This window comes from Panicum virgatum, chromosome 3K, assembly GCF_016808335.1.
Source record: "Panicum virgatum strain AP13 chromosome 3K, P.virgatum_v5, whole genome shotgun sequence".
NCBI lineage: Eukaryota > Viridiplantae > Streptophyta > Magnoliopsida > Poales > Poaceae > Panicum > Panicum virgatum.
The window spans coordinates 4,679,009-4,699,206 of NC_053138.1; the positions used below are offsets into that span (position 1 = coordinate 4,679,009).

Sequence of the window (20,198 nt, forward strand, 5' to 3'; positions counted from 1 at the left end):
CGACACGCGAGGTTTTTGTTTTTGGAGAAAAACGTCTCCCCCCTTGCCAGCATGTTGTCCCAGGGGATCTTTTCGAAGGTTGCTTTTTGCAGGGGCAAGTTCCCTTCGGTAAAAATTGGTCGGCTTTTGTTGGTTGATGGACGTGTCCTTCGAGAAGTTGTTGTCATCAGAGGGACACTCGTTAGGGTTGTGTTTCTTTGAAAAATGTCTCCCCCCCTTCCTAACGAGTCGGCACTAATAGATAGATTGTTTGCTAATCGAGGCAACGCGCGGAAATTTTGTATTTTGGGGAAAAACATCTTCGAGGGGTTTTGTTCTTTTGTTTCGGGTAGATCAAATGATTGCTGCCGAGGGTTCAGATGGAAACATATCTCCCCCCTTTCTGGCATCCATCTTTCGATTCTTCCGAGGTTATTTTTGGTTCGGACCTTTTGAAAGGTCGAGGCCCCTTGGCTTTCGTTTCGCACTTTTTGTTTCTTTTGTGCCTAAGGTTTTTTGGTTCAGACCTTTTGAAAGGTCGAAGCCCCTTGGTGCTCGTTTTGCACTTTTTGTGCCTTTTATGCCGAAGGTTTTTTGGTTCAGACCTTTTAAAAGGTCGAAGCCCCTTGGCGTTCCTTTTGCACTTATTGTGCTTTTGGTGGCGAAGGTTTTTTGGTTCGGACCTTTTGAAAGGTCGAAGCCCCTTGGCGTTTGTTTTGCACTTATTGTGCCTTTTGTGCCGAAGGTTTTTTGGTTCGGGCCTTTTGAAAGGTCGAAGCCCCTTGGCGTTCGTTTTGATGAGTATGCAAAGTTTGCGAATTCTGCATGCTTTGCTAACTTATTGTCTTATACAGCATGTAGATGCTGGCCGAAACTTGCCATTTGGGTTGCTTAGGCGAAGGTGACAGTTTGTTAGGGGGAATTCATTGCATTGAAATAGTTTACAATGGGTCCGCCTCGTCAAAAACCTCACATCCGGTGTGGAGTTCCCCCTGTGAGGAAAAGAGTACGTCCCTTTTATAATGTAAAAAGAACTGAAAATATCTGCGAAGGTCCGCAATCGCTTATAGTTTCGCGATGTGGCCTTTTTACAAGCTTAAATGTAGTACTTTTTTAGGCTGTCCGCATTCCAAGGATGCTGCAGCTCATTGCCTTCGGCGTCGGACAGGTGATATGACCCTGGCCTGTTGCTCTTGATTATTAGGAATGGCCCTTCCCACTTGGATTGAAGTTTGCCGGAGGTTTTGGCGTTTGGCTTTCTTTTTAGGACCCAGTCTCCGACTGTGATGCTCTTTTTCACAACCTTCTTGTCCCTCCACTTCGTGGTTTCTTGTTGATACTTTTCTAGGTTTTTCGAGGCTTGTAGGATGTCTAGCTCCATGAGGTCTTTGTCATCCGAGGGAACGGCCTCAACTTGGTGGGTGGCCATTAGGCTTCGGTTTTTAAGTTCATCCGGTGTCATTGCTTCGGCACCGTAGAGTAGCCTGAATGGGGTGAACTTGGTTGTTCTTGATTCTGAGGTGTTGTGGGACCAGATGACCTTCGGGAGTTCATCAGCCCATTTGCCCTTTTTCTGATCAAACATGCACTTTTTGATGCTGCCGAAGATGATGCTGTTGGCTCTTTCTTCGGCCCCGTTGGATTGCGGGTGGTACACCGAGGCAAATATTACCTCGTCTTCTCTCCTCATCCAAATCTGATGGTATCCGAAGAAACAATCCAGCAGAGACATCAGTTGACTGTTTGCCACATCATCGACGACTCTGTCGATTCTTGGCTGCGGGAAGTCATCCTTCGGGCAGGCTTTATTGAGGTCAGAGAAATCGATGCACATGTGCCACTTGCCATTCTTCTTTTTGACCGTCACGGTGTTTGCCAGCCATGTTGGGTATTTGACTTCTCGAATAACATTTGCATCTAGCAGTCTCTGGACTTCAGCATTGACTGCTGCAACTTTTTCATCTGCCATTTTGCGAAGCTTCTGCTTTTTTGGCTTGATGTTTGGGTTGATGTCCAAGCGATGCTCAATGATATCTCTGCTGACACCCTGTAGGTCACTGGCGGACCATGCAAAAACATCTTGATTCTTGCGGAGGAACTCAAGAAGCTCTTTTTCTTCCTCGTGCTCGAGGGTTGCATTGATGGTTACCATTTTGTCGGGTAGATGTACGTCAAGGGGGACCTTCTTGACTTTGCAGTCTTCCTCGAAGGTTGCTTTCTCATGGTCTCTCTGCTGCTCTTTGAAGGTAGGAGACTTGGATTCAGTCCGAAGGTTGTGGACATATTTCTGGCCTGGGGTGTATCCCCGCTCTATGTCCCGCGCAAGCTGCTGGTCCCCGCGGACGGTGATGACCCCCGCGGGAGCTGGAATCTTCATGCACAAGTACAATTGATGAACGATAGCTTCGAACTTGTTGATTGTCCCCCTTCCTAGGATTGCGCAGTATGGGTAGGGCATCTCTACCACATCGAAGGTGATGTGCTCTGTTCTTGCGTTGGCCGTGTCTCCGAAGGACACAGCGAGTGACAGTTTGCCGATTGCGTTCACTCTCTTTCCTCTGAAGCCCATTAAAGGGATATCCGAAGGCTGAAGCAGGCTTCGGTCGATGCCCATCTTGTCAAAGGTGTCGGAGAAGATGATGTCTGCAGAGCTGCTAGTGTCAACTAGTATCTTGCCAATCCTCCAGCCCTGAATGTTTGCCTCGATGACAAGAGCATCTGTGTGTGGGTAGCTGATGAGGTTGACATCTTCTTTGGAGAAGATGATCGGAGAGTGTGACCACTGGGTTCTCTTGATTGGATCTTCGGAGACGATGCAATGGACTTGCCTGAAGTAGTCTCTGCACTGTCTCTTGTTTTCGAAGTCCAGGGTGGATCCTCCGGAGATGGGCATGATCATCCCGAAGGTTGGTAGTGCCACGGGTTGGCTATTTTTGGTTTGGTTTTCTTGTTTTGGTGGGTGGGCTGGGGGCGGTGGTAGCTGCTCTTGTGTTGGTTGAGCTTGGGTGGTGGGTTGACTGGGTTGTGTTTGCGGGTTTGGCTGCGGCTGCCAGTTGTGGTTGTAGTTGAACATGGGTGGGCGGTATGCTTGGGTAAATGGGGGGTGGAACGAACGAAGGTTGTGTGTACTGCATTTGTTGAGGAGCTTGTGGAGTCTGAGGCCATGTAGTGTGCCCAACTAGCTTGGCTTTTTTCTCAGACTCCATTCTGTCAAGGGTCTTCTTTTTCTCCGGGCATTGGTTTGTTCTATGGTCGGAGTCAGACCCGTGGAAGTGACAGAAGAATTTTTTGGGCTCACGCGAAGGTCCACGACCTCGGCCCCTTCCTCTGCCGCGACCTCTGCCTCGTGCTCCGGACGAAGGTTGCATGTCATTTGAGTGTTTGGTTCCGACACTGGTGGTATCATGAAGGGATTGAAGGTTAGGTGTTCCTCATCATCTTGTGAGGGTTCCACAGGTAAAATGAGTTGCTGAGCTGGCTGTTTGTCTTGCTGCCATGTTTGCTGATTGTATTTTTCTGCCTGACGCATGATTCTTCTTTGCTCTACCCTTCTGCGGTGGTCAGCGTCTGACTTCGCGTATTCCTCTGCTTCTGTGTAGAGCTCCTCTAGGGTCCTCGTGGGCTCTCTTGTGAGATGAGAAGCAAGCTGGCCAGGCAGGAGACCTTCGCTGCATTTCTCGATCGCATCTTTCTCTGGGAAGTTTGGTATTTGAGCCTTCTTCTGAACGAACCTCCGGAAATAGTCATAGAGAGGCTCACGGTTGTGTTGTGGGCACTTGAAGTCTTTCACAGTGTTGGTATTTAGCCTTCTGAATCCCTGGAAGTCCTGGAGGAGCCTTCCTTTCAGCTGATACCAGTTATTGATTGATTGTGGGGGAAGATATGAGTACCAGTTGGCCACAGAACCTTCGCAAGCCATGACAAAGGACTTGGCCATGGTTGAGTCGTCACCTCCGGCCGAAGCGATTGCTTCGTAGGCCATGAGGAACTGGGTTGGATCAGTTGTTGCATTGTACTTGGGGAACTGTGTAGGCTTGTAGCCGAGCGGCCATGAAGTTCGCTGTAGAGCGACTGAGAGTGGCGAGGTCGGATCATATGGGAGGTTGACCGGTGGAGGCCTTCGGTCTTCATTGTGAGTGAAGGTTGTCTGGTGGATGATGCGGTTTTCTTGTTGGACAGAACCTTCGGGCATTTCTTGGTATGCCCTCTGCAAATTCTCTACTTCTGCCTCCATTTCTTCTAATTTGCACCTGGCCTTGGCTAGCTTGTTTTCCATGTCCAGTGCCCTCTTTTTGGTGGCGAGCTGAACTTCTATGTTCCTTTTCTTCATTTCAAGGGCCTTGAGCTTGAGTGTTGTTTCTATGAGCTCCGCGGATTGGTTTTGATGAGCTTCGGTGTTTTCGGTGTCATCAACCGGATCTCCATGAAGAATAGCTTCGTTGTTGATGTCTTCAATTAGTGTGTTGGCTTCTTCGTGCTGCTCGTGCTGTTGCTTGTGGTGCCGGCGGAGGCTTTCTTCTTCGCTAGGGCCATCAAAGATTATTTTTCGAGCTGGAACGGTGGGCGCCACTGTTGGGATCTCAGCTTCTTAGATACTCAAACAGGTAGCATGAACAGTATGAAAATGGCAATGAAGGTAGACAATTAATTCTCCAGCAGTAACTAGAAAATTCAACCCTTTATACTGTGGAGAGAGGGGACTATTTATACCTCTAGCCCTCGACCAGATTTTTCTAAATTGCCCCCTTCCAACTCATTTACAGCTCACTTACAACTGGTTTTGGGGTAAATTTACAAGATTAAAGGTGTACAAATCCGACCTTCTCACGTATTCAGGTGTACAAACCCGACCTTCTCACGTATTCACGTTTTACACGCACGGTTGTATCAAACGAAGGTCTTTGTTTCCTTCGGGAAGCTCCGGAGGTCACGGCCCTGAAGGTTCCGTCAACGAGCAATCGGCCGTCACCTTCGTTCCCGAAGGCAATCCCCTTACCCGAAGGTCCTGGTCTTCGAGCTTGTGCTTCTGAGTAGCTATTCGTCACCTTCGGCCGCCCGAAGATGAGATCATTCATTCACCGAAGGTCTTGGTCTTCGAGCTTGCGCTTCTGATTCTGAGTGGCCATTTGTCACCTTCAGCCGCCCGAAGGTGATATCCTTCATGACCCCGAAGATTTTGGTTTTTATGCTTGTGCTTCTGAGTGACCATTTGTCATCTTCGGGTATGCTCGTCTTCCTCTCGTTGGAGCCCTGCAAACGAGTTAGGGAGCATTTTCGAGGGTGGAGGCTTGACCCGAAGGTTCAATCCCCAACACTTTTGCTGCAAAATGAAAGAAACGATTTGTACTAGCTCCTTCACTCAGACTATATATCATCTGGTAAAGAAAAAGATAAACAAAGAATAAAGTAAAAGACAGAGCAAAGCTAATAGTCTTGCTTAAAGCAAACAGATCCACACAGCTCTCTTGTGTGCTCGAGAGAGAAGGTTATTGCTTCCTGACTCGCCATTTCTTCAACGAACAGAGATATCCAAGGTAGAGAACACACTGATAACGCAGACAAGACCTGGCAGAATTTTGACAGAGGCACCAGAACTAAACCTAACAGGTAATGACCATCATGACAAATTTTGGAACACACCAGGGAAGCTACCAAACTACGCTACCAAGTTCATATAATATATCCGACCGGTGTCTGGTAACCACCGGCCTCCGGTACCGGTATACCGGTCCGGTTTGGCCGGTTACAGGTCGGAACCGATGGAATTCAAATTTTGATTCAAATGGCGCAGTTCAACCGGTTTGTACTGGTATACCGGCCAGTTTGACCGGTTTACCGGCCGGTTTGACTGGTAACCGGTCGGTTTGCCTGGTAACCGGTCAAATTCAATTTTTTTTGGGTTTAAATTATGCCCGTAAAGTATACTAAATAAATGTTTGTATAACATATTCTAGACTAAATGAACCCTCCAACCCTCTTTTATACTACTTTTATATTGTATTTGTATATTTTTGTATACACATTTTTTTGTTTAATTTCAAATCCCCGCAAACTATACTAAATGAACGAATTTTTGAGAAAATTTAACACCATTAGATTCGTCGCACCTTGAAGTATTTTTTTAAAAAAATTAGAATTTTTTCATTTTTTTGAATTTGGATTGGTTTGGTACCGGCCCAAACCGGAACCGGTAACCGGTCAAACCGGACCGATTCCCACCGGTTAGGTAAACCCTGGTCTGAAGTAGGAGTAGCATCCATTCGGTCCACAGATCCAATGGATACGGTTGGATCTGCCGTCAGCAACATGAACTTGCTATAGTTATAACCAAATATCTCACAAGAACTCGAGGCATCATTCTGCCTTTACGGCTTCCTGTCTTGCCCTTACTGCTTCGTCATAACCCGGTAAGAATCGAAGCATACCAAGAATTTTTTCAATGTTTGCATTCCCTGGGCCAAGCTGTCGCTCCGCCCATGCCTTTGCTGCTATACAGCAATCCACAGTAACCTTAAGGAGCTCATATTCCTCTTCCTCGTCGCTTTCTTCTTCATCATATTCGGTGAAGAAATATATGAGCAAGAGAACAACAAAAGCGAAGACACTAATCACATAGCGCTCCCTTGCGTTTCTTAGTACGAGCCCATCTTTCTTATTTGGGTATGCACATGCCCGAGAAGACTTTCTTTTCTTGTTCCTGCTAGCCCTGACACCACCTCCATCCGTGCGCGAGCACGCATCTGAAGGTTCGTCCGCCATTTCTACAAATAGAAAGAGCTACATGAAGATTTATATAGGTGGTATGTAGATTCCATTCCCTTCGGCAAGATGATGACTAATTCCAGTAAGAACTAAGAACTGAATTTTGCACCTATACTCACATACACCAAATATCTAGAACACTAACAGTAATGGGGAACCATTCTAAAATAGAAAACCTTGCCTGTTCAGGTAGGAGATTTGGACAAAATCGTATAGATTCCCACAGCAATCCCCAATGGCCTACTTGGAGAGGGGAGTTGCTGTACAAGTTTTCAACTAAACACAAGTACTAGTAATGGAGATCTGTAATCAATCTAAAAGACTAGAAATTTGAGCGCATTCCCATGAGTAGGGATTCGATTCGATTTCCGTAGCCCCTTAGTGCGATGTGACGGGCCGATTGCAACACGGAAGAATCAGTAAAGCAGATACGAGCCGATGAACAAACGCGGTGAGGGAGACGCACGTACCGGGTCAGATCTCGGCGGTGGCACTCCGGCAGGTCACCGGCGGCGACGGCGGCGATTTCGATGCGGGGAAGATTCGAGAGGCGCCTACTGAGAACTTGGGGAGCCAACCGCGCCAAGATTTCCCCTTTTTCAGAGCAAGCCGCGGCAACTGACGACCGCAGCGGGCTGAAGTGGGCTGTGGGCCTTTGACGTCACGGCCTTAGCCCACGCTCGAAATGCGGCCCATTAGCGGCCGGACGGGTGGGCGCCTCGTCGTCTCCGACGAGCCAACCCCAGCGAGGCAGAGGCAGCCACCATCTACCAAGTACCAACCCGTGACCAACCAGAGCAGAGGCAGCTCTCTTGGCGTGCTCTGCTCACCTCAGCTCAGCTTACCTCGGCTTGTTCCAAGATTTTCCCTCACCTGCTCGATATCTGTCTCCTTCCCCCATCCCACCGTAAGGACAAGGGGCGGAGAAGCAAGAAGGGTACAACAAGAGCGCCCGTCGGCGGTCGTCCATGGCGGGGGAGGCCAAGCAGCTCTTCGACGCGTCCGAGGTCGCCCTCCACTCGTCCAGGAAGGACTGCTGGGTAGCCATCAGCGGAAAGGTCAGCGAGAAGGATACCTTTCTTGTACCTTTCTCTTGGTTCACTGGGGGAGACAGAGATCTGATTCGACTTTGTCAGACTCTGACGATTTTGCTGGCCTGTCTTGTTGGTTTCAGGTTTATGATGTGACCAAGTTCTTGGAGGACCACCCTGGGGGAGAGGATGTGCTCCTCCATGCATCAGGTAGGCTAAGGCTGTGCTCCCTGGCTCCCTGCCTTTGCTTTAGTTTTCTTTCGTCTGCTTCATTGTCCTGCATACTTATCTGTTCACAGAAATGTAATCCGTGTACCAAATCATTTTGCTTTCATCATTTCTTATTACTGCTTCAAACTTTTACGCAAACTGAAGTACTGAATTTGATTCGGAAGTTCCCTAACCGATACATGAGAAGTCAGGTTGTAGAACATCTAACTTCTCCTTAGAAGGTGGAACTTGGGATGGTCCAAAAAATGTGCTAAATACACTCGAGTCGATTGTTTGTGTTCCTGGACCCCTGGTTACTCTAAAAGGATTTAACCTCTTATGATATGTTATCACCATGCTGTCCATGACAAAATAAGAATCAATAGCTGGCCGAATTCAAATGTCGACAAAACTAAAACTCAAATCTGAGTATGTCAAAGCTGCTTGCCAACAGTGAGACTAGTGGGTCATGTTGGAACTATGTTTGCCTAGAAGAACAAATGCCTGAAAGTTAACATGTTCTTTATTTCGAATGTTGCATGCATCTAGGTCAAATCTTCAAGCCTTCCAAACTGTGCTAACTTTGTCTTCCCAAATGAAACCAGTGCACTGGTTCCACTATACTTGTTCCCTTTAGATTACAAATTTTATCTGAATTTAACTGAAGAACCAAAACTGTAATGTTTACACTTACTGTATCGTTTTGAACAAGATACTTCCATAACTGGGATTATGCTAAGCTTGGTTTCCTGTGGCTGTCATAAATTCTTGAAGCCTCTGGGGATGCCACGGAGGCATTTGAAGAGGTGGGGCACAGCACGTCAGCCATCAGCATGATGGACAGCTTCCTGATAGGAAGCATCAAGGGCTACGTGCGTCCAAGTGCATCAAAGGCCACAGATCCCTGGGGCCTGGATGCGCCACCAAATTCCAGGTCGATGCAAGGGAACGAAGGCCCTCCTAATCCGAATACATTCCTGGACTTCCTACTCCCGTTATTTGTGCTTGGCCTGGCATTTGCAGCTTGGTATTACCTAACCTTCGTCTCCAAGAACTATTAAGCTCAGTGAGGATTGTAATTATTGCTCACTATTAGATTGCTAGGGTTATATAAGCAAAACATTTAAAGAATGTAAACCTTGTCGTACAGTAACTTGTACTTGAAGAGGTTACTGGCTATGTTTTAGAGAGACAGAGAAGAGAAAGAAATGATTGTATTTTGCTTAATTTTCACGAAGCTGTAGTTTTCTTGGAAATCCTGTTCTTGCATGTAACACCTATGTCAACACACAGATGTTTGAATGAGACAGTTTGTCCTTATTTTTGCTTGGGGTGCCTTTTCTTGTGAAAAATCTTAGTTTGTGGTGAAAGATCCTGATGATATTATATATGCACATTGTATGTATCAACTCATCAAGAGATCACAAAGATACTGTATGTGCGCATGAGGAGATAATGGTTGTATAGTTTTTTCTTTTTGGGCCAACTATGAAGATTAATAGCTGAGAGACATTGTCAAACCTAGGATTTAGATCAGCTGAAGAGTTGCTTTATGTAAAGGCTACTCCAAGAAGGTAAACACTTTCAGATCCTAACTAGTCAATAATCCAAAATGCATTAGTTGCATAGTCGTTGACCTTGACATAGTCATCTAAGCTTTCTTAGCTCATTTACTTGAAAAATGCATGAGGTTAAGAATAATATAGGTTGCTATGGTCTTTGAACTATTTTCCCTCTTTATCTGGATCCCCACTAGAAAGGATATTCTCTCCAAAAAAAATAGAAAGCATATTTTAATTACTTCTTACTCCATGAATTTCCTCATGCCTTGTGCTGTGTATTATCCTTATCACCTGTCTGTCATGACACATCAGAAGTTTTTAACATATCAAGGTAAACCTGACCAGGTGCGAGGTTTGAGGTAGTAAAGAAAAAAAAATCCGTCCATGTCAACCCTATAACAATAATGATATACATACAACTCATTAAGAAGCTATAAGAAAGAGAAATGAAATTTGTCAAAGGATGCGCTATGCAACACATATAAACATTTGTCAATAATGAATGGTTTCCATTACAGTTATTATAGCAAACACTTTCTTTATAGGGAAAATTCTATTCATGCCACCACAACTCCGTGAAATTGGGTTTCATGTTCAAAATCATGCCACTCAATGCATGGATTTCAACATGAAATCCAATTTCAAAAAGTTGTAGTGGCATGGATCCAACTGACCCTTCTTTATACCCTATACAGGGCCGTGCTTACCATCACCAAGAGTTGTCCCAACTCCCAAATACTAAAAAAATTTACTTTGAACAAAAACCAATGTATACATGGCATCATATGATAGAAGCTAGTTGCTGACGACCAAGCCCCAAGACATTCTTTGGCCTCGTCACTTGCGAAACATTTCAAACGACATGCCTTACAGACTTGTGCCTTCCAAGAACATCCTCCTCTTCCTCTCCCTGGCTGGTTAATTATTCCTCCTTTGCATGAGAGCAAAAATGGATGGCCTCATCCCCTTCGTCCTCAAGGCTCTGAAGAAGAAGAAGAAGGCCATGAAGCACTATCGCTCCCTCTTCTCCGACCACCTGGCGCACTTCGACGTCACAGAGGCCCTGCCCCAGGGTTCCCTCTTCATGACGCCTCAGCACCCCAGGGCGTCGAGATGGCTTGATGATGAAGGCGATGGCAATGGTGAGCCGTCTGCTGCTGCTGCAGTTCCGGCGGCCTTGGCGCCATCAGTGGCGTGCGCCAATAGCAGCAGCACGCCGGCGGCTGCTCAGCATGGAGCCGCCGCCGCCGCTCACCGCTGGCCATGAGCGGGGGCTCAGGTACGGTGGGAGCTGCCAGGAGTTTGGGCTTGCTTGTTCATGGAGATGGTTGGTTGCACAGTTGGCTGGCAATCCAATAGACAAGAAAGGAAGCAAAGTGCGCTGTTTTGTTGCACTAAATGTTGATCAATTGCGTGTCTCTAGTTTCTGGCCTTATCTTTAACCAATGGTCGCTGACCTGGACTAATGTTCATCTGGTTGTATCTTGAATAAGCATCCTTGAAGCTTAATTCGAAAGTATCATGTTTTGAAGAGATCAGCGTAGTTATATATCGCTACTAGCTATGGCAGGAAAAGGATTACTGACAGTTTATATTATGAGCTGACAGTAATAATTAGAAAAACATCATGTTTAGTATCTGTTTAAAAACATTGGATTGGTGCCAGTTATAAACAGAGACGCAGAGTGCTGTAGCAGTGATACAGGAGGAACACATCCATCAAGATTATGTAACTACGAATTTCTCCACGACAGCACAACAAAATATCACCTATCAAAGATAGCTAAATTACAGATCTTCTCAGAGAAGTCTGGTTACACTTTGTATCCATATCTTCGGAGCAAAAAAACACTGACACACTCTAGATACACTGCTCATTGAGCCCTATTTGTAGTTACAAAGTGTTCTATGCACTACAAAACTCTTTGTGTGGACTGGCACTCTCTCAACTTGACAGCCACTTTCAACTGCTGCTCAGATGAGCCAAGCCACAAAGAAGCAGAACTATCTTTTAGGTACAGTCAAATGAGAACGTGGGAAATCTTCTATTTCCTCTTTGTATTGTATACATCAACTCGGCCATATGTGCTCTGTGTCTGTGCAACGGAAGCGATTCATCATGCTTGGTATCAGTCAATATAACATGGCGTTAGCTTTTGTCAGACAAGAGGAGCGGACAGTGTGTCAGGAGGATAAGCGGAGTGCTATCTCATGGAGGAGCAATCTCTTCTGAGCTGCGTCGATCACACCATTGCACTCAGCATTGACGAGGACCTCACTCATGATTGCTGCGGCATGCCCAGCGGGTTCTTCAGATGTCCTTCTCAACATGAACATCTGCACAACATTAAGACAGTCCATTAAGCTGTTCTATTAAGTTTACACAAGGTGCTCAAGTTGACATGTAAGTTTATTAGCCAGTTGCCCAGCTTCTACTTTGATTAACCAACTAATAATTGAAGAAAAGCTGATGATTTAAGTTCCCACAGTACGAGTTGATGTTTGGAAATTAACGGAGATTACAATTTCAAGAGATCCCTTGAATAAGCTCACACTAAATCACATTTAGGTATTTCTTCATATAGGGAAGCATCCTCACATGCAAAATGAAAACATATGCAAACTCTACCATGCAGATCCATAGTTACTACAGAGGCAAATTACCTGTCCACGATGAGAAATCTCAAGGCAGCCAGGTGGCTGGATCCATGGTTCACCATCAACCTGAACAGGGAATGAACTGTGGAGGTGCAATCTTATAACCTTTCCTTGGGCCAACCGGTGTGCCCTTGAAAGTCCGACCTATCAACCACAGAAGAAATTATTGTATAATGCTACTTAAGGAGCAGCGGTATATCTAGAAAATGGAAGACAGAATAATTGAAACATTTTAGAGGATCAGTATCAGTACCTGCAGTTTGCCTAGATGCCATGTCCCCGATATACAGACTACCTCAAGCATTTTGTCATGGATTGATTGCAAACTGAAATCATCATCATGGTCATTGTCGTTTTGCCAAAGATCAACACCCCCCATGTAGCTAGGGATATTCATAACAATCACACCTTCTGCATCCTGATGAGGATGCCATATAAGAAAGTTCCTCCAAATCTAAATAACAAAGCTGTGACAGATGAAAGATATAAAGTAGTTTACCTCTGGGATTTCAATGTTCTTTCCATCAACTTCAAGGCTAACATGCCATGGTAAATCAGAACATGATCTGTCCATCATATCCTTAGCACCTTCTCTAGCATATATCAGCTTGTTGACAAACTGCATGGAGAAAATTAAAACAATTATGTTTTCAACCAAAATATATGGTAAGCATAGAAGATAATATATGATCACAACTGTTAAGAATGCACAGATTTCTCAGCAGTTTTCCAGGAATTGAAATAGTTCATTTCCTACAGAAATGTTCAAACATGATCATATCATAAGAGTAAATTGTAAAAGAAAAAAATTGTATTCCCCTACCTGGCTGCAAAATTGATCTGGTTTTTCCTCCCTCGTGGTGTGAAAGTCATAAGCAACCTTTGCATCACATCCGATACCTACAGGACAAAACAAATAAATAATATTCTTTAGCATCTTCTGACTGCAGTAATACATATAAGCATTAACACTAGAAACTGTTGAGTAAGATGGTGGAGTTGAAGGACAAACTTACCTAAATAATTAGTCATAAATTTTACTTGCTTAGTGCATTGACCTTCTGTTCCATTCTTCTCTTTGATGGCCACATTCCAGCGATCAAGCACTGTAACTGCTGCATGGTCAACATCATTTAAAAGTGCACAGACTCCTCCTTGTCGTTCAACAGAAGATAAACCCCCACCCCAGCGCATAACACGCGATAGGTCATTTCCTGTTCCCAAAGGAAGGATGGCAACAGGGGGAGGAGATTCATAGTTCTTCTTTTCAACAGCATCAAGAACCCAAGCTACAGTTCCATCCCCACCACAAACAAGGATTCTGAAGTGTTTCACATTGTTGAACAGTTGCAATCCAACTTCAGGCCCCTGAGAAGCGCTTAGCTCAAATATCTGAAACAAGGATTGGAATAATTAAGCAAAGCTAAGAATATTAATTCTGAATTGCAACATTCATCCAGAACTACTGAACAACCCAAGTAAATTGATGGTTACATCATTTCTGATGATCTATTCATAAAAAGCTAGAACTTGTGAACGAGTTTATTTCACTCAGCAGCTGACAGAATTAATTCTCTACCTTCTTCTAGTAGCTAGATAATAGAAAGATAGATTACCTGTACAGGATTCAACAGCATGTTCAGTCTTCTTCTAAGAGAAGGTCCATTTCGGCCTCCACTCTTGGCATTGATGAAAACCAGCAGTGGCCTTGAATCTTGTGGTAAATCAACAAGTTCATACTTCCTTTTTGCTCCATTAGGAATGCCAGATCCATATGTTTGGTTGACAGAATTTTGAGATAATTTAGGCTTTGCCAGTGCATACTTTCCATCCAGGCCCTGCAATCTAGCAAATCCTTCAAGCACTGAATCAAGGATTGAGCTGTTTGTGGGAGTCGGATCAGTCTTGCCACCGGAATGGTTATTCATGCGCTTCTTGCTGCGTGGCCTCCTGTCCCGACTCCTACGTGATGAATTGACAAGCCCCTCCTTGATCGAGTTCAACACTCCACTGATTGCTGGGCCTTCACTAATTTCTTTCACCGACTGGGGAGGAACAATAAGCCTCCTGAGAAGGCCAAGATCACAAGTGTTCCCGGTCTCCTTCAACAGCTTTGCATGGCAGTCAACATGGATCTGCCGCTGGCACCACAGGCAGCGCCATATAGGAGAGACGCCGAGGAACGGCACACCGCACGGCTCGTCGCAGTAGTAGCAGAAGGAGGATATCTCCGGGTTGTCGTCCAGCTCGACCCACCTCTCGGACCAGTGGTGCAGCAAGGGCGACGCACCCGCCTGCGCGACGCACTTGCAGTCCTTGTCGGCGCCCCTGGAGCAGTAGGAGTGCGCGGCCACCCCGCAAACAGAGCAGCGGTGGACCACGTCGGCCTCGGCGGCCCTGGAGCCCACCACGCCCTGCGCGGAGCCGAGGGACGACAGGCACGCGCAGCACGTCGACGGCTGGCCGCCGCGGAAGTAGTCCTCGGTCCAGGTGTGGCTGGAGCTCGGGCACCGCAGGGTCTTCCAGGCGGCGCGCTTCTCCCTGGCGGCCGCCTTGGTCCAGTAGAGCGAGGCCTCGCGCTGCAGGCGGAGGAGCGCGTAGATGAGCGCGGCGAGGCCGAAGGAGCCCGCGGTGATGAGCCAGCCGAAGAACGGGAGGCCGGGGGCGTCAAGCAAGCCGGCCATGGCCACCAGCAACGGTCCCACCAGGTCCATGGCAGGTCGCCAGGCTTCCTGCGCTCAGGAGCAGAACCTGCAGCAGCAGCAGCAGCAATCGAAGGAGCAAGGTTAATCCGCGAGTCGTATCGCAAGAAGCTCGCATCGCGGGCATACAAAACTTGCGTGCTACTGCACCCTACGCAACAACGCGCTGTCGGATTTCCCTTGATTGATCCGGTGATGAGGAAAGGAAAGGCATATTTGAACGGGAAGCGATCCCCTCCGGTTCGGCAAGCGAAATCGCATCCCCCCCCCCCCCCACGGATCGCGCCTGGAAACAGGAGCGAAATCCAGGTCCCGCCGCTAATCCCTCGATCAGCAAATCAAGCCCCCCTCCGATGAATCATGAGAGGAATTCAAGCACCCCCGAATGATGAACAAGACAAAACAAATCAGACCGGATCCTAACAAAAAGGCGGCCCACCAAACAGCGCGGCGGCGGGGCTGGATCCGCGCCCGCGCGATCCCCGCCGGGATCCCGCATTCCCCGTCCGACGCCGCCGCCGCCGCCCGAGGATTGAATCCAATCCAAGCCAAGCCAAACCCCGCAGATTTGGAGGGACATCGCGAGCGCTCACCTCTGGGGGGGTGTCTCTGCGGTCGGGTGGGGGCGAGCAAACAAACCCTTGCTCCGCTCCTGGGTTCGGCGCTGCGGAGGAGAGGGGGAGGAGAGTCGGCGTCGTGGCGTGCGTTTAAAAAGGAGATGCGTCCGCGGCACTGGCAGGGATGCCTCGCTCCTGGGTCTCCTGGGACCTGGGGAACCGGAGCTCCACGCTTTACGTCACTCGCAAACATTTTTTATAGATATATGTTTAATTGTAAACTGCTCACACAGATACAAGTCTTCTAGATTTATAAACTAGTTTTTCCTTTTTACTGTGTATATACCGTGAACCAATGAAATCATATTTTCGATGGAATCAAGTGCAAAGCATACCAGAGTGCGGATCGGAGCTTCTGAAATTCAAAATCTAACGCCAGGCTACTACCACAGGAGTCGACGTCGATCCACGCGTGACCTAGTCGTTGTTGAGTTTTTCCATGCCCGCTGGCGGGCGTCAAACCAGAGCATCCAACTTCTCTGACTTTACGAAGCGAAGTCACAAAGAGAAATAGTGTTCTGAGTCTGGATAAGTACTGTAGCGATCGATCATATCCATCCATCTCAGAGCGGACAGTCTATAGAGACTCAAAATTCACGAAAACAGTATTCCCTGACTTAGCATTCAGCAAGTCAGGGAATCCAGGTCCGGAGTCTCCGCCGTCGGGCAGCCAGCCCAGCCAGCCACCTGCGACCGCTGCTCAAATGTGTTCTGTTTCTTGTGTGCCGCATTATGTTGCTCGTCTTCTCTGTTATCTCTCGTTCTATGCTGGTACGTCTTTCATTTTAGCCTTAGCTTGCCCGGTGCTGATGATGACGGTGGCTTGTCAATTACAGCATGAGGTAGCTGCGGCTGTTCTGGTTAGCGGTTGCGTGATCGATGTGATCAAGGCAGTGATACCTCTGGGTGGTTGTGGACTCGTAGCGCAAGTATTAAAGAGATCTCTGTCAAGCAAGCAGTTTTATCACTGTACTCCCTCCGGCTTGGTGAAGGAAGTCGTTTCGGATATGGACACGGTCTCTAAAAACATCTTTGATCACTATTTTTTGCAATAAAAGATTTATAAAATATAGTCAATATATATTTTTACGAAACCACATTTCATGATGAATCTACTTGCATCGCTTTCATATTTTTCAAACTCAACTAAAAAAATTTATTTATAGTCAAAGTTTAAAATGTTTGACTTAATACAAACTCAAAACAACTTTTGTTACCAACACCGAGGGAGTAGAATTCAGATGTATTGCAAAAGTGTAATCTCCATCGATCTCATGGACCAACAAACTAAAACGCTAAAAAGAACACAAACATGCCGCTAATCCACTCTCAGCTTTCTCTTCGCTTTCTGGAGGGGAAGAAGCCACTGTACATACATCTATGTATTACAGAAAAATTTGAAGCGTACGTGCATCATGAGCGAAATAAAATTACTAATCAAGAGTGCTTCTGAAGAACCACTGTACATGTGCATATTTTCAGCTTATCTAAAAAAATGTGCATGTTTTCAGAATTAATCAAAAGCCGCCTAACCAAGTGCAAGTGGAAGTGGAAGTGGCCCTTTATTTAGCAATCATCAAAAAATTGTTTTGTTTTCTCAATACGTACATCATACATGGGGAACTCATGAACCCCAATGTTCCCGATTCCCAGCAGGCAGATCCAGCGCGTGAAGAAAGCGAGAACTTTATTTTTTGCGGTGGAAAAGCGTACACGGCGCGGTGCATTCTTAACCCCTAAGACTTTGGAGTCTCGCTCGATTCCTTCTCCCAAATAAATATCCAGCGGCTCAAGTAACCAGTCCCTACCACTAAGCCAAAAGGGTAACATCGATCATGCAATTAAATTAATTAATTAATTAATTAAACGTACTCTCCCTATGATCATATCGATCTCTCTATCTCCTTTTGCACCGGCACCGGCTTTTCGAGGTTACTACAAAAGTTGGCTTAATGATTATTTGTTGTGGAGAGAGAGAGAGAGAGAGAGAGAGAGAGAGAGAGAGAGAGAGAGAGAGAGAGAGAGAGAGAGAGAGAGAGAGAGAGAGAGAGAGAGAGAGAGAGAGAGAAGGTGCAATGATGAAGTGGGAAAAATAAGGGCACGGGAGAGCATCTTGATGAATATCGTTTGAATATAAAACATCCGCAAGTAAGGAGGTCCAGACTACTCCACTTGTATCAACCATACTGTACCCACACCGTACATATAAAGGCATGTCTCTTAGTGTATCCTTATTTCTTGGCAAACACTCTTGAAAGCTTAATAAAGTGATGAAACTTAATTTTACTGACGACGACGACCATACCTGGTTATTAGCTTGCTATAAATAATCACTCCGTTGAAGATCATTCTCCAACGCATGCAACGAGTATATACGTCAACTAGCTTAGCTACTAGTATAGATTCATACGAAACAAACGGAGCGCCGTACGTGTGTATGTGTCAAGAAAGCAAAATGGCTGGAGAGCCAAGAGCTTAGCTAATTCTGCAGGTTGCGTCACTCCTCGGCGAACCATATGAGATTTTTTTATTATATAGGAGTATGATTGAACTTCTTAAGCTTAACCTTCAAGATTCAGTTACCAATGCCGCCGTAATATATATAACCTGCAGCTCTTGCAGCAACTTATTAAATAGTACAGTACGCCATAATTTTTTTTCCTCTACAGATATTATTCCGATCGAAGGCATCAATAAAATAAAATAGATGCTTGAGGCCAATCTCAATAGGAGTGTTATAAGAGTGTCATGGACATTAAATTTGCTAATATGTACTAATAATATGAGGAGAGGGAAAATATGAGTGTCATGAAATGTGAGAGAAGTGTTATCACCATGACACTCTACTGGCACAGTTTTTAAAATTCCAGTTTAGGTAATTGTATCGATGATACTCTCACTGAGTCTGGCCTGAAGCGTTATGATTGCACATGAATGTGGCTGCTCCTACCGGCGGTCTCCGTCGACGGTGTCCACTTTGATTGATGTGCTATAAATTACCGGCTTAATTAAGGTCGCGGGCATCTGTCCAACTGTGCGGTGGGCCCGCGCGCGTGCCACCCCCTGCGCACGAACCCAGATCCTTCCAGAAAGATCCTCCCCCTTTGACTGTGGTGCTGGACATGCTCCCCGCGGTCCAGCGTGTCGCTGTCCGCGTGCTGACGTGTCACGTTCGCGGCCCAAACTGGCGCCCAACTGTCCGTGGGCCCGGCTGCGGGTGCGGGATATTTCCGGTTTCCGGGCGATGGGGACCCTGTCGCCTGTCGGCAAAGCAGCCGCGATTCCTCCACGTGGCGGGCCGTGCGTACAGCTATAGCTTGGGGATTCTTCGTTCTTCCCGTTTGGGTTCTGGAGATTGCCGCTTGATGTGGGGATCTGAGATTCCTTGCGCTCATCATCACCCCATCCGAGACTTAAATTGTTAGTTTGTTACTACAGCTGATGAGGAGGGAACAAGGTCATGCCATGGATCAAAGCAGTTCAAAATGTTGTGCTGTACAATGTACACGGTGGCAGGATAGATAGAATCATGCATCAAGGTATACTAGTATAATTGAAGGCGCCAAGTGATCATAAGGCTAATCCCAGTAGAAAGTTTCATGTTGATGTTTCCAAGGTAGCCACATAAGCAAGAAGACTATGAAATAATGATTGAAACCACATCTCCCAATGCATAGTTTCATATTGTGGTTTCATGAGATCTATGTTGCATTTGATTTTAAGACTCATAGAGTGTTGGTATTTATGTAGAAAGAGTTTCATCTAGAAACTGGTTTTTTCTCTTTCTTCTTAAATTCTATGCCATGTCATCATATAATCCTACATGCCATGCTAATTAATGTGCATGAAACTCCTATGAAACTCACATTGGGAGTGGCCTAATAATAATTAAGAAGAGATTAAAATTGTGGCGGCCATCCGCGTACGGGGTCCCTCCCTCCTCTCCCATGTGGCGGCGTCGTGGGACGGAGCGGACCCATCGGGGATGACGGTGCGAGCGTTTGACCTGAGCTCGATGCATGGACCGGCAGCTTGAACGTGCTCGATAGATCGTAATAATGATCGATGTGATCATGGAAGTAGTAGTATATTTATATACTACATGCTACTTGATGGGTAGTCTTTATATATATACTTTTATCCTGGATGCACATGCATGTGTGTAGAGGCCGGCCGGGTTGACGAACGCAGCACCATTGGCGAAATACGGCGCATGCATGTGGCGCCAACGTGGGACAAGGTCAGGCGATCGATATATCAAGCCCACGACTCCGGATCTGAGATGTATGGATGATCATGATCATGCGCGTGCGTGCAACATGCATGCATGCATGTGTCGTCATAGAGTATGAAGCACGGGCGTGCGTGCGTGAGAGCCTGAGAGGTAACCACGCTGCTGTGGTCGAAGCAGGGTTAATTAACCGCGCGCCCAATTGCGATCCAGACCAGCGTGTCGCTGGTCGACCGGCGCGCCATCCACTCGGGCATCTGGTGTTGACGTGCCGGCCGCTGGTTGGATCGATACTAGTCGTTAGATGTTAGTACTAATTAATTCAGTCCAACAACCGCCCGAACCTGTCCCAACTGTCCGGCCGATTAATCGTCCATTATCCAGACGTGCGGTGCGAGATGGTATGGTAGATGTTTTCCTAGCTTATACTCTGCCGATGGCCGGCG

At 46.4% G+C, this 20,198-nt stretch overlaps 2 protein-coding genes and 1 long non-coding RNA gene across 3 annotated transcripts; 1 reads left to right on the plus strand and 2 right to left on the minus strand.

Moving 5' to 3' along the window:
• Window positions 1-6,379: 6,379 nt before the first annotated feature.
• On the minus strand, window positions 6,380-7,362 carry LOC120696962. The gene is made up of 2 exons (XR_005684331.1): window positions 7,212-7,362; window positions 6,380-6,740 (listed from the first exon to the last, which is right to left on the minus strand). It is a non-coding gene; the product is annotated as an uncharacterized LOC120696962 (long non-coding RNA).
• Window positions 7,363-7,482: 120 nt separating this feature from the next.
• LOC120696961 (cytochrome b5-like) lies at window positions 7,483-9,310 on the plus strand. The gene is made up of 4 exons (XM_039980035.1): window positions 7,483-7,799; window positions 7,916-7,982; window positions 8,757-9,061; window positions 9,106-9,310. The coding sequence occupies exons 1-3, from the start codon at window positions 7,710-7,712 to the stop codon at window positions 9,041-9,043; spliced, it is 444 nt and encodes a 147-aa protein (XP_039835969.1). The 5' UTR covers window positions 7,483-7,709; the 3' UTR covers window positions 9,044-9,061; window positions 9,106-9,310.
• A 1,931-nt stretch (window positions 9,311-11,241) lies between these two features.
• On the minus strand, window positions 11,242-15,648 carry LOC120696960 (diacylglycerol kinase 2-like). Its single transcript, XM_039980034.1, has 8 exons — window positions 15,498-15,648; window positions 13,819-14,953; window positions 13,219-13,594; window positions 13,026-13,102; window positions 12,702-12,821; window positions 12,456-12,620; window positions 12,209-12,346; window positions 11,242-11,881 (listed from the first exon to the last, which is right to left on the minus strand). Exons 2-8 carry the CDS (start codon window positions 14,914-14,916, stop codon window positions 11,729-11,731), a joined length of 2,127 nt encoding a protein of 708 aa, XP_039835968.1. The 5' UTR covers window positions 14,917-14,953; window positions 15,498-15,648; the 3' UTR covers window positions 11,242-11,728.
• Window positions 15,649-20,198: the final 4,550 nt, after the last annotated feature.

Bases quoted from the DNA above. Each gene is read 5' to 3' on its own strand.
- LOC120696961 (XM_039980035.1), top strand. From the start codon at position 7,710: ATGGCGGGGGAGGCCAAGCAGCTCTTCGACGCGTCCGAGGTCGCCCTC. The intron at 7,800-7,915 runs GTCAGCGAGAAG...TGTTGGTTTCAG, and splicing joins GGGTAGCCATCAGCGGAAAG to GTTTATGATGTGACCAAGTT. The intron at 7,983-8,756 runs GTAGGCTAAGGC...AAATTCTTGAAG, and splicing joins TGTGCTCCTCCATGCATCAG to CCTCTGGGGATGCCACGGAG.
- LOC120696960 (XM_039980034.1), bottom strand. From the start codon at position 14,916: ATGGACCTGGTGGGACCGTTGCTGGTGGCCATGGCCGGCTTGCTTGAC. The intron at 12,822-13,025 runs GTAGGGGAATAC...TTCTCCATGCAG, and splicing joins CAGATCAATTTTGCAGCCAG to TTTGTCAACAAGCTGATATA. The intron at 12,347-12,455 runs GTACTGATACTG...TGTGGTTGATAG, and splicing joins GGCATCTAGGCAAACTGCAG to GTCGGACTTTCAAGGGCACA.